The sequence below is a fragment of the Beta vulgaris genome, chromosome 6 (assembly GCF_026745355.1).
Source record: "Beta vulgaris subsp. vulgaris cultivar EL10 chromosome 6, EL10.2, whole genome shotgun sequence".
Taxonomy (NCBI): domain Eukaryota; kingdom Viridiplantae; phylum Streptophyta; class Magnoliopsida; order Caryophyllales; family Amaranthaceae; genus Beta; species Beta vulgaris.
The window spans coordinates 70494562-70507659 of record NC_079207.1 but is presented as its reverse complement, the minus strand read 5'-3'; the positions used below and the strand labels follow the sequence as shown (position 1 = coordinate 70507659).

Here is a 13098-nt window from a genome sequence, read left to right as displayed (position 1 = left end):
TGTTTTATCTTAGATAAAAACTCCTATTTAGGATACCTTCAACACTCCGAGTATAATGTATTCCCTCCATTTTCTAAAGATCTTTCTGGTTATTGTTACTACAAATACCAATGAGAATCAATTTGTGTGGGGTATGGGGTGGGTAAAGTAGGAGAGAGAAAGGGGTTAAGATAAATAAACAAATAAAAATGGGTTAAAGTAAGAGAGACAAAGAGAGTAAAATTGAATTAATAATGTAATGGTGGACCATATGATAGGGACATGAAAGGGTAAAAAGGGGAAAAATAATTTCAAATAAAGAATAAAGTAAAAGAGGGAAAATCTTTTAGAAACGCACTTAAATGGAAAGAGGGAAGATTTTTAGAAAACGGAGGGAGTAGTTAAGAGTGCATGGACAGGGCCTAATTAGAATCGGTTGGATATGTGGACTGAAATTCTGTAATTATCTCTTGGTTGGGACCAGACCAACTCTTGCATATCTGGTCTAGATCTAGACCTGTTTTGAGAAAAAAAAAAATTAGGAAATTAGAAAATTTTCGAACTTATTTTTCGATTTTAATCTTCTTGATCATTTTGGACCTTTTAGAGGAAGGAAAAGGAAGGTAAGGAGATATATATAGAAAATATAAGTTGAAATTCCTTGTACGGAAAATTTTAAAGGTGATGCCAACACCATTAGACTATTCCATGCCATTCATATTTTATATAAACTAGTAATATATACTATTATCATGTTATTTACATGTCCAACATAAAAAAATAAATAAACATCATATACTATTGTCATGCTATTGATATGTACAACATGAAAAAGAATATCACATATCAAAATTGTTAATTAGTAGAAATACAAAAAGGAACATGTACAAATGCCAAAAGAACATTCTTGTTATTGAACAGAAATAGTGATATGAATGACATTTATAATAATAGCAACGATATTAATTACCAATATTAATAATTAATAAGTAGTCCAACAACGACGACAATAATAATAATAATAATTTTGAACAAATATACTAATAAGTAGTAATAAGCAACAGTAGTAGGGAGACCAAGAACCCAAATTCGTTATTTACGCGGATCGATGACCAAACCTGAATTTTTTGTCCGGTCCAATCCTCGACCACCAAGAATCCAAAATCGCTGTTTTTGTGGACCGACGATCAGACCTGAAATTTTTGTCCAGTCCGATTCAGTCCAGTCCTCGACCCTAGTCTTTGCACGTACGCCCCAATGTAGTATGTACTAATGTGCATATATGAAAGGAGTCTGAATCCTATATTTAACTATCATCACATGATCCACTTAATCCTACTAGTTTGAAACATCAATGTCATCCCAATTCTTATTTATTTACTTTTAAAAACAAAACAAAAAAATTTACCAATACTTCTTTTTAAATCTTTCTAACATGTTTGACTCCTGTTATCAAGTAAGGTTTGGATTAGTGTTAAAGATTTGGGCTCAAGATTTCAAGGTCGTCATGGGATCAAATCCCACTAGGGGCTTTTCGGGATGAGGTTTCCCTTACCATCCCCCACTCTCTTTAAGGAGTCTGACCTGCAAATATGACTGATTATACCCGTGCGAGGTACTAGTTCATTAGTGTCGTTCATCTTACCAAATTATAAAAATAGTTTGAATCATGTCTCTTTTAGTTAATCCTGTATCTATCGATCATCCCTAAGTCGCCAACTCCACGCAAAAGACGAATGGAGCCTAACCAAACTCCACCCGATGTCGATTTGTTCCGACCCAAGTTATACTAAAAGCCAAATCAAGTCGACCCAACTCCACCAGATGTTGCCTTGTTTCAAGAGTCGATTTGTTCTGACCTAAGTCCTTCCAACAATCGATTTCTTCAGATCCAAGTCAATCTGGCTCCGGCTTGAGCCGACCCAAGTCCTTCCGAGAGCCTAAATTCCGACCCAATTCCTTCCGAGAGTCGAGTTCTTCCTACCCAACTCATTCTGAGAGCCGATTTATTGCGACCCAAGTCCATCCAAGAGTCGATTTGGCCCGACTTCACCTTATTCCATTATGACTCAAATTCACCCAACACAGCCACCAGCCGACCCAGCCCCAACTAATTCAGTTTCGAGAGCTCGCTTACCCAGTTGAACCCGATCCAAGTCCATCCAATTCCGACCCATGACACACTCTCACCCAGATTATTCCGACCCAGATTGGATCAATCCAAACTCACCTAGTGACACAGTTTGACACCACTATTCTTGGCTTGATATTGATGTTCTTCAAGGAAATAAATGTTCATTATTTTTGAAGTGGCTTGATATTGATGTTCTTCAAGGAAATAAATGTTGGACTCTCCATGTACAAAAATTCAAAAGGTACAGCCGTAAAGCTATGAAATTAGAAGTAAAAAAGACAACTTGGTTTTAATTTGCATCTCCAATTTCAAATATTTTGAATCAGCCACTGTGTATACCTTTGACCTTTAATTTGTGATGAACAAAGCACAATATGAAGATTGCTTTAATTTCACCATCCCTCCGAGACAAAGGGAGCATGCAAAGATGTTGTGGAACATGATGTATTGTTGTGTCGTTCATTTACTATTTTACTTACCTGCGTTATTTAGATTCGAACAAGTATAATGGCATATAATTTGTATACATTGTACTTGAACAAGTTTGTTGAGAGTAGACTAGTAGAGTCAATGTTTTCATATTTTCGACTCAATAGAATCTTACTATAGTTTTTTTTATATATACGCAAAGGAAGTTCCTTTTTTAGCTTTGTTTTAAATATAACAATTTTTTATGACAAATTATAATATCTTAGTTTTTATGCTATTTGCAAATCTTATAAAAAAACTAATATGAACCCGGTGCACACTAATTAGTGTGCACCCGATCTATATCACGCGAGTTTAGGATAGTGTATATTTGTATGATATAGTGTATGTTAAAATGATATAATATATGTTAAAATGATATAGTGTATGTTAAAATGATATAGTATATGTTAAAATGATATAGTGTACCTATGTATAATATAGTATATCTATTTTTGATATAGTGTATCTATTTTTGATATAGTGTATGTTTCTGTAATGCGTTTAAGTAAATATTTTCTTATAGGATATAGTGTACCTAGTTATGATATAATATTCCTATAGGATATAGTGTATCTAGTTATGATAAAGTGTATCTCTGTATGATATAGTGTACGTAGTTATGATATAGTGTATCTATTTTTGATATAGTGTACCTATGTATCATATAGTGTATCTATTTTTGATATAGTGTATAAGTGAGTACTTCTTAACCGGTCACGTGCCTGGGCCTGGTCCACACTATTTTTAGTGTGAATCGGGTCCATGCAAGACGGATTGCTAATCTTAAATGTACTTTTTCATATTGATATAAATATATAATAATGCTTTTTTTTATAATTAGGAGATTTTATTAAGAACCAAGAGTTTGTCTTGTAAGAGACCACCTACTTTTAAATTAAGATTAGGCAATGGTAAGTCCAATATTAAAAAGAAAATTAGCTCAATAGTGACTAGATTAATTTCTTTCGGGAACTAATTTAATCCATTTAGTGACCATGTCTAATTTTATATTAAAATTAGACCAACTCTTTTAATAATTTTTGAAGAACCAAAGGGAGGAGAAGTAGCCCTCGACGAAAAAACAGGTATCCCTTTCACACGAGAACTTTAATATATAATAATGTTATTTATGTTATAAAGAATATTCCATTATACTTATCACTATTTATCGAATATTAACATTTTATAATTTTTATTAATATTTTATCAAAAATATTAAAAAATCTCGATTAAAGTTGTTACGTCTTATAAAGCATGACCATTAAAATGTTACTCCCTCCGTTTCATAATATAAGGCACGCACGATGTTCGAGGTCGAAATATGACCATTAATTACTCTCAATTTATGTTGATAGAAAATTTTAAAAAATAATATTGTTATAGTATTTTTCAAGACGAATCCAACGGTATAATTTTTATAATTTTCATTTATCGTATTTGAGAGATATTTGTGGTCAAAGTAAATTTTCGTAAAGTGTGAATGCCTTATATTTTGAAACAGAGGGAGTACTATTTATAGAATTTGGAAAAAAGTCATGCATATGCTCAAAAAATTTCCTGATTAGTAGCTAATCTATCCACTTCAACCTCTCTGTTTGTAATTTTTGCTTTTTCTGTTGAGGTGATCTCTTCCAACTTTATACTATACACATCTTTAAATTTAATACACCATGTCACCATGTTATAAAAACGTAACTAGCTTATATACTTTCACGTGGTATCCTTGTACGCAATAACTTCTGAAACAAGCCAATGAGCAATAATAAGGTTGATAATCTTATAAAAGTCATAGAAATAATAAATAGCAAACAAATTAGGAATTATTAATGAAGGAAAGATACTATATAATGGACCTATATCTACGGATTATTCTTCAAACATAACCAATAACCATCACACTTCTGTAAGAGAAAAAAATGGGGAAAAGTGGAAACTCATTGTTGACGAAACTCGTCGTGTTCCTAAGTTTAGCAGTGGTAGCTCTTGGAAATACCAACAGTGGTTTACGTGCCTTTTATCTGGTGCAACAGGTACATTATTTTGTTTATTAGTTTCAATTCTTTTTCTTCGTTTTGCCGTGAGTTTAACAAATAAAGGGTAAGAATGTCGATTTAACTCTTACTAGTTCTACCTAAGTTTAAAAAACAAATGGTAAGAGTATCGATTTAACTGTTACTAATTTTACCAAAGTTTAAAAAATAAAGGGTAAGAATGTCGACATACTCTGTAATAAGTGGCGATTGGTTTGGTAAATAAAACGTTTTTGTTTTTTTCTTTTGCCGTTGATCAATGCAATCATGAACGAAGTTATGATGCTAAACCTTTTTTCTATTTGGTGCAGTGGTTAGGATCTTACTGTGATCAGAGAGGCACAAGATGTTGCTACCCGCCCACAGGAAAGCCTAGACCAGATTTTACGATTTATGGGTTTTGGCCTTATTACAATGATGGTAGTTTCCCTTACAATTGTGGCGATGACAACTACGATGTTGCTCGGGTATGATTTTCTATTTTTCTTACATCACATTATATTTCTTGTATTTTGTTTTTTTTCTTTTTAAAATATTTTTGGACCTTCAAGTTGTACAATAATGTGTTTTATTTAATAGGATTAAAGTATTCTCCTTAATTTAACATTTCATAATATGACATTTATGTGTATATGTAGCTGTCAGTATATTAATTTTGAAGGAACCCATAATATTGTTTCTTTTTATAAACTTTTAGATGTAACTTGAATGGGTTGCCGGCATCCTCAAATATTCCATGTTCGTTTTAACGTACCTTTATACCAAAAATATTTTTTTAAGGAAAAACACTTGTATGGGTAAAATCAACTGTAATAAGTAAACATTAGTTCCATGAATAATAATGATTACTCCAGTCCATGCTCTCTTGTTTTCTTATCAATTCTTCATGACATTTTCACTTTCTAACTCTTCAAGTTTGCAATACACAATTTCAACCTATAATGTACTTATTGTTCTAATTATTAAATACAAAATCGATACTATTGATAATGTACTTTGAAATTAATCCAACAGAAGACTAACATTTGTTGTATATATAAATAAATAATATTATGATTATCGGTTAATATGTGAATCATACGAAAGTTAAAGTGTTAAGAAAAAACCAAAGAAGTAAATATTAGTTTCTTTAATTAGTATAGTTATGTGAGAATAAATTAAACCATATAAAGAGCACAACTTCTTAAAATAATCATGATAGCAGATGTAGACAAATTACATATCGGATTTTCTACAACACAACCATTTTTTGGATGGCAATAGTAATATGCATTTGAGAATAATATTATCTCCATTTCCTAGACTAAATATTTTAAGGCTCCAAGTTCGATCCACTTTGTGTAAGCAGCTCAAGCCCTTGGAGAGCAGGCTAAGACAGGCATGGCCATCTTTCACATGCCCACAAATAGGAAGGAAGTTTTGGGTGCATGAATGGAACAAACATGGAACTTGCTCAAAATCATCCCTAGGTGAAATCCCTTATTTTCAGGCTGCTCTAAACCTCAAGAGCAGGGCAAACGTCCTCCATGCTCTAGCAAGCGCCGGAATCAGGCCAAACAACCAGTTCTATTCTCTCAAATCGATCAAGAGGGCGATCACTCGATCCATTGGATTTCATCCATGGATTGAATGTAACCACAATAGTCAAGGTAAAAGCCAGCTTTGGCAAGTCACATTGTGTGCGGATAGAAATGGGAGGAAGCTCATCAATTGCCCTTATATTCCAAAAGGACGTGGTAGTTGTGCCTCCAAAATTAAGTTCCCTTCTTTTTAGTAATATCTAGTACGTACTATAGTAGCAAGTGTGGCCATTTTTAGTGCTCCATATATGCTTGTTTATTTTTAAGTGCTTACTCTTGTTGCTCTCTTTTTTAACGAAGCAACAACTATCATGTGTATTAGCGTCGTCCTAAATTGTATCAAATCAAATAGCAACCCGGTTTTGTAACATAATTCAATCCGTGGTGGCCGTATATGTAACACCGTACGTACTTGATATAGATTGAAGAGTTTTTCTTTTTGCTATTGATGCCCATAGCCTTTTCTTTGTTATGTGAGTTGTAATGTAAGGGCGATGCATATTAATCTGAGAGAAACATATGACAAGAAGAGATAAGGTGAGACGGAAAAGGTACCTATATGATGACAAGAGGACAATCAAATTTGTATGTTCTTATTAATATAATTTCAAAACATCGAGACAAAAGGTATCGCGCATAGCCAATGAATAGAGAAAATCAATATTTCATATATATAATATTATTTCTAACAAATATCAAATGATTATATATATTGGAGGAAAAAAAGATGAGAGAGAAAGATAGAAAGAGAAAGAAACGAAAAAGCCCCAATTGAACCCTCAAGAAACCCTAACTTCCTTGAAAATTTGCTCAGTCCAACCCCAATTAATTGCTATCTCTGGCATAGCATTAACCGAGTTGAAGTAATCTTCTTTCGTCAATCTCAAAGTTCAATTAAGATCTTCGGGTGGATTCTTTATGTATTCGTCTGGTTTAGAGTTGGTAAAGTTTTGGGTTTTAGACGTAATGATGCATCTATACCCTATAGTTATAGGGTTAGTACTCAATTAAAGCTATTAGTTTGCTTGTTTTGCATGCGTTTCCATGTTGGAATTCATAATCTTCTTCAGTTTTCCCTCTTAATCTCCTCAGTGCTAGGGTTTCCTTTGCAAATTGGGAGTTTTAATTGGGGGCTTTCTCTCTCTTAATTTAATGAGTGGTAGATATCCAGAATGAGGTGTGAGAGAGTAGGTGCTCTTAGCATGGAGTATTTATTTTTCTATGAGATTTTATTCATAAATTTCATCTCTTGTTGGTGTGTTGTTAATCAATTTCTTAGAGACTTACTTCAGTTCATATACCTTTCATTTATGGCGATGGTAAGTATCAAACGTAATGTTTGTTTGTGGCTAGCTCATATTTTAGCTCGTGTGCCTCTTGAGTACTATAAAAGAAGATTGAGGGTTAGTTGCTTATGTTCATTCCTCAATCCTTCATTTTTTGTGTTTGTTTGCTTTAGTCTCTTTTTCACTCTGATCTTCTATTGTTGCTTGTGTGCTAGTGAAACTAAATTTCTCTCAAAGTCTTTCAAAGATGATATCTTGTCTTCTGGTAATAATCAGGGTGGAACTAGCCCTAATTATGGGTCTGCTAGTGTTCCTCCCCTTGTGAGTGGCTCTGAGCCTCTTCTTAAGCTAATGCAGCACCTCTTGTTGACTGTTTTCTTGAACCCCCTGCTGATGTTGCCTTCCTTGAGGCCATAGTTATGGATGACCTAGTCCAAGTTCAGAAGGACAGTGAAGAACTTTTTAAGTCTTGCCTTCTATTCTAGGTAAGATGCTTGGTGAACTTTTAGACATTCATACTAGTATTTCTCGTACTAGAGCTAAGTGGTCCTTTGTTAAAGGGGATAATGAGTTTTTGGATTTGGGTAATCATTGGATCCATCTTAGGTTTTCAAACCCTAATGAACTGTATCTGGTTTGGTTAGAACGTCCTTGGCATGTCCAAGGTGAGTTGTTTGTGCTTCAAACTTGGTGCCCTAATTTTGATCTTTTTCTTGAATAGATCAAGTGGGTTGATCTTTGGGTGCGTCTCCCTAGAATCCCTACCAAACTTTTAAATTTTGCTGCTAATGGTATTGGAACGCTAAGTAAGCTTGACTCGAATTCTTTGCTTCGAAACAAGATTAGATTTTCTAGGGCTTGGGTGGATAGTACTAAGCATTTGCTTGAGTATGCTGAGTTGACTCGTGCTAGTGGTCAAGTGTGTGGTTATAATGTTTGGTATGAAAATTTTCAACTGGACGCTCATTTTGTGGGTCTGAAGATCATGTTATTGATACTCATTCTCTTCTTCATGCTCCTAAGAACGAAATTACTATCTCTTTACTGAAGAATCCTAAACAAAAAGTGTCTTGTTGAAGCTCTTTCACTAGCAACTAGGCAGAATAAGCGTGATACCAGGGCTGGAGGCCATTGTAGTTCAAGCTAAGCCTAAGTCAGTTCCTAGATCTTCTTCGAAAAAGAAATTTGTTGCTCATTCTTCTGTGAATCATAATTATCAATCTGTTGATTTACCTGTCAAAAATCAAGAAGTTGGTATTATCTTGAAAGAAAATGTGAATACTTATAACCCTATGTCTAATGTGCCTGTCTATGGTAAAGGAAAAGGAAAGGCTCTTTTGTTTGCTGCAGCTCCAGCTCAGGTGGAGGTAAGTGACTTTGATGATGAGGTGGAAATGAGTGCTTGTAAGCCTCAGTTTCCCCTTTCAGATGCCTGTTTTCAAGCAACTCTGATAGATTACTCGCTTTATGTGGGAGGTGAGGGTGTAAGGATGGTTTCTGCTCCCCCCTTGTCTATTGTTATGGTAATGTCTCCAGTCCTTCTTCAAGTGGTCTATCCTTCTTATTCACTTCAAGGTAATTAGTTTGATCCCCTCCTTGACTACGTGCCCTAATCATAATTTTGATGTTGCTTCCTATTATGACTCTGAGATTGAGAATACTACTATGATTTTGCATTATGAGGATAAATTGTTGTTGAGTTGCATACTCAACCTGATAATTCATTTCATTCAGTTGATTCAGAGAGTTCTATCATTAGACACATTGGGGATTTGGGGGTTGAGCAAGAACCATTTATGGAACCCACCTCCTTCTCTAGTGCTTCTAAGAAGAGGAAGGGGAACAATGAGAATGATTCAGCCTCTTCTACTTTGAAGAGATCAAAGGCTTAAGTATTCCTGTAACACCCCAAAACTTTGGTTCTAAAACCTTATAAAATATTCACTTTTCATTAAAATATCTGACCAAACCTTTAGGGTGTTACCGCCGCATCTATTGTTAAAATAAATGCAAGGCTAATTATTAGAAATAAAAATTTTACTCACAAACAAAGTATCAAAATAAACCAAACTAAGTTGTCTACTTTATACCAAAACAAAACTAAACAATCTCAAATGCAGTACTGTAGTGTTTATTAAACTAGGTGAACTTAAAAACTATAAATTCACTCATTCCTACAACGTAGTCCCTTTCACCAACCTGCACAATATAAATAGGAAAAGAGCAAAGAAAAACAAAAACACAAAAATTAGCGAAAGCTAAGTAATTACAACTCCATCCCGTAAAATAATAATAATAATAGTTATATTTTAAAAATAATTTTTATAGCATAATACAGACAAATATAACGTAATATAGACAAGTATAACATAATACAGACAAGTATATAATATGATTAACCATTTCAATTATAAGTTTATATGAGTCATACACAAAATTTATTTATTAGAAGGGAATTGAACGTCAGTAGGCCGGGACTAATCCCAGTAACCACCTACTTCAACATGGGTCGTCACCCAGATAATTAAGAGTAATGGCCAATATCGTTTTGCAGAACGTCCCTAGTGTGCACACCCCTCACTAATCTAATGGGTATCCGCAATGCGCACCAATAGTATTAGGAGGAAGACAATAAAGAGTTGTAACAGAATAAAATCAAGTACTGTTCATCACCTATGGAGGATCCAAGTCCACAGGATTATTCCCTCAATATTATTTCCACTTTACGTGATTAATATATTTTAATAGTTATGGCACATCAAATATCACATTAACATTAACATGAATGTCTTTAGTTCAAATAATATTTTTCACAACTTAGCCACTTAATAAAATTATAATAATCAACGTCCATAATTCACAGTAACCAATATATCCATCATTAGAGCCTCATAGAGTCACAAAATATGTATCAACTTATAATACCGTTCGTTACATCATTAACACACTAGTTATACCCATTAAGTACATTATACTAATTAGTATAATTTTTACATGGTATAAGTAGGTACATTAAAAATCCAATTTCATAACAACAATACCAGTAGATACATATATATTATACGCAGGGATAATAGTACTATAGTAATAATAATATAATAATAATAATAATTAATATAATATAATATTTAGTCATAGAAAGTACTATACTATTCGTGTCACATAATATACATCTAACATAAACGTAGAATCACACAACCACATGTATTACACATAGCACATACAATTCCTAGCGGGATTCTAGTTGTTGATGGACATTGTGAATTACCTCAAACGCTTCCCAAGTATAGCAATATCAACTAAAAGTCGCCTTCTACGAAGTTTCCGTCTACAACAAATAATATTACCTAAAGTTAGTCACTTAGTATAATATCCCGAAAATAATTAACCAAAGTTTACAAGATTAATAACCAAAATCCGAAAACAAAAGAAAGAAGAATTGTTTTGAATTAAAATTTACTTGAAAAAAAATGACTTGCCATGCGTATGAATTCACCATAATTCATAAACATGTTTCCTAGTACACTAAAGACAAAACTTTCTTTTCCTTTTTTTTTTTTTTCAACCTCGAATAATGATATTGATGGGAAATTCAGATTTGAAATTGAAACTTACCAAAGAGATGAAGGAGGTGAATTACGTGAGAATTTTTGGGTGTTTAAGGTATATATATATATATGTAAAACTAGGGTTTCACTAAAAGATAAGTATCTAAAAAAATTTAATCCTTTCCCAAAACCAACTCAAATTACAATCTCAGAATTTTCTTTTCTCTCTATCTTCCTTTTTGAACGGAAAATCTGATTTAATTTCAAAAAATTTTGATTTCGAATTTTTTTTTTTTAAAGATAAAAATCTGATTTAATAAATAAAACAGTTTCATTAAAAAAAATCTGATTTATTATGATTTTACTTTATTTTTCAGAATTTTATATTTATAAAATCTTATTATAACAAAATAAATTTTATAAAATAGTTACAAAATTTGGGATATTACATCTACTCTCCCTTAAAAGAAAGTTCGTCCTCGAACTTTAACGTTACGTTCGCTGCTAATATGCAAACAAAAAAAAATTAGTATCACATTCTACCCCCCTTAAAGAGTTTCGTCCCCGAAACTCAAGCGTACCTGCTGAAAAAGTTCGGGATATCGGTTTTTTCATATCATCTTCGGCTTCCCAAGTAGCCTCTTCAGAAGTTTGACTTGACCATAACACCTTGACCAGTTTTACGCCTTGTTCCGGTACTTCTCTTTTGGTGTCAAAGATCCTAACTGGGCGTTGTTCAAAAGATAAGGTCTCATCTAGTTCAATGGTTTGGTTGAATGATATGGTAGGATCATGGACATATTTTGAAGTTGAGACACATGAAAGACATTATGAACATGAGCTAACTCCATTGGTAAGGCTAATTTATAAGCTACTTCCCCAATTCGCTCCAAGATCTCATATGGTCTAATGTAACGCAGACTAACTTCCTTTTCCTAACTTTTCAACGGATAAACTAGCTATGAAAGAACGAGACGCCCTAGAATCAAAAAGCATGTAAGCAGGGTTAGAGTTTACGAGGAAAGTACCCATCACAACATTGGCGTTGGTGTCTGCTTCATTCCGGTTCATAACATAGATTCTTCCATTGTTGCCTTGAGCACCATTTCCATTGCGTTCTGATTGTTGTTTCCTCCATTTGCTCGATTGTTATTCTGACCATTATGCTGAGTATTTTCCCCCTTGAGCATTCGAAGCCTGACCTGGGAGTTGTTTTGTTTAGGGCGGTTGTTGTTTTCTGGTTCTGATTAGGCCATGACCATTCTATTCCCCCATTGTTCCATTTTGTCCATTATTCTGACGCTTGGGACACTGATTAGCCTTATGTCCTTTCTCTCCACAAGCATAACAAGTTATTGGTCTCCTTGACAGGTAAATCCTGGGTGGCTTTTGTTACACTTCCTACAAGTAGGTTTTGGGTACGGGATTCTTGCTGGTTTGATCTCTCCTGACTTTGGTAATTGCTACGGTTCCCTAGATAATTACCACCACCATTATTATGATCATTGCCCCCATTACTATCATTACCCCCATATCTAGGTTTCTTGTCATTTCCATGGTCATTTTGTTGTTAGGTGGGTCTTTTCTCTTATTCCTCCCCATAACTTCCTCTTCACGCCTCAAAATCCTCTCAATATTAGAAGCCTTAGCATAAGCCTCCTGAAAAGTTGCAGAAGTTGCTCCCCCAAGTCTGGTCTGAATTCTAAATGCTAACCCTCCTCAAACTTTTGAGCCTTGCTCTCTCATCTGGCACAACATTAGGGCAAAATCTAGCTAACTCATTGAACTTTTGGGCATACTCTTGCACAGACATAGTACCTCCCTGGTTAAATCTAGTGAACTCATTGTATTTCTGCCTCCTAATATGTTCAGGGAAAAATCTATCCTTAATAGCAACCTTAAAAGCATTCCAATTAAAGTTTTCCTGAGCTCTAACAATAGGTCCTTGACTCTCCCACCAAGTGTCTGCATCCTCCCTCAAATAAAAGGTAGCTTGGTCTACTTTTTGAGCTTCAGGTGTCCCAGTAGCAGTGAATAACTTATCAAAGTCTCTTAGCCAGTTCTCTAAGA

At 34.0% G+C, this 13098-nt stretch overlaps 1 protein-coding gene across 1 annotated transcript; it reads left to right on the top strand.

Annotated features, from left to right (window-relative positions):
• The first annotated feature begins 4450 nt into the window (after nucleotides 1-4450).
• LOC104897905 (ribonuclease 1) lies at nucleotides 4451-6639 on the top strand. Its single transcript, XM_010684872.3, has 3 exons — nucleotides 4451-4614; nucleotides 4926-5081; nucleotides 5963-6639. The coding sequence occupies exons 1-3, from the start codon at nucleotides 4501-4503 to the stop codon at nucleotides 6386-6388; spliced, it is 696 nt and encodes a 231-aa protein (XP_010683174.2). The 5' UTR covers nucleotides 4451-4500; the 3' UTR covers nucleotides 6389-6639.
• The last annotated feature ends 6459 nt before the right edge of the window (nucleotides 6640-13098 follow it).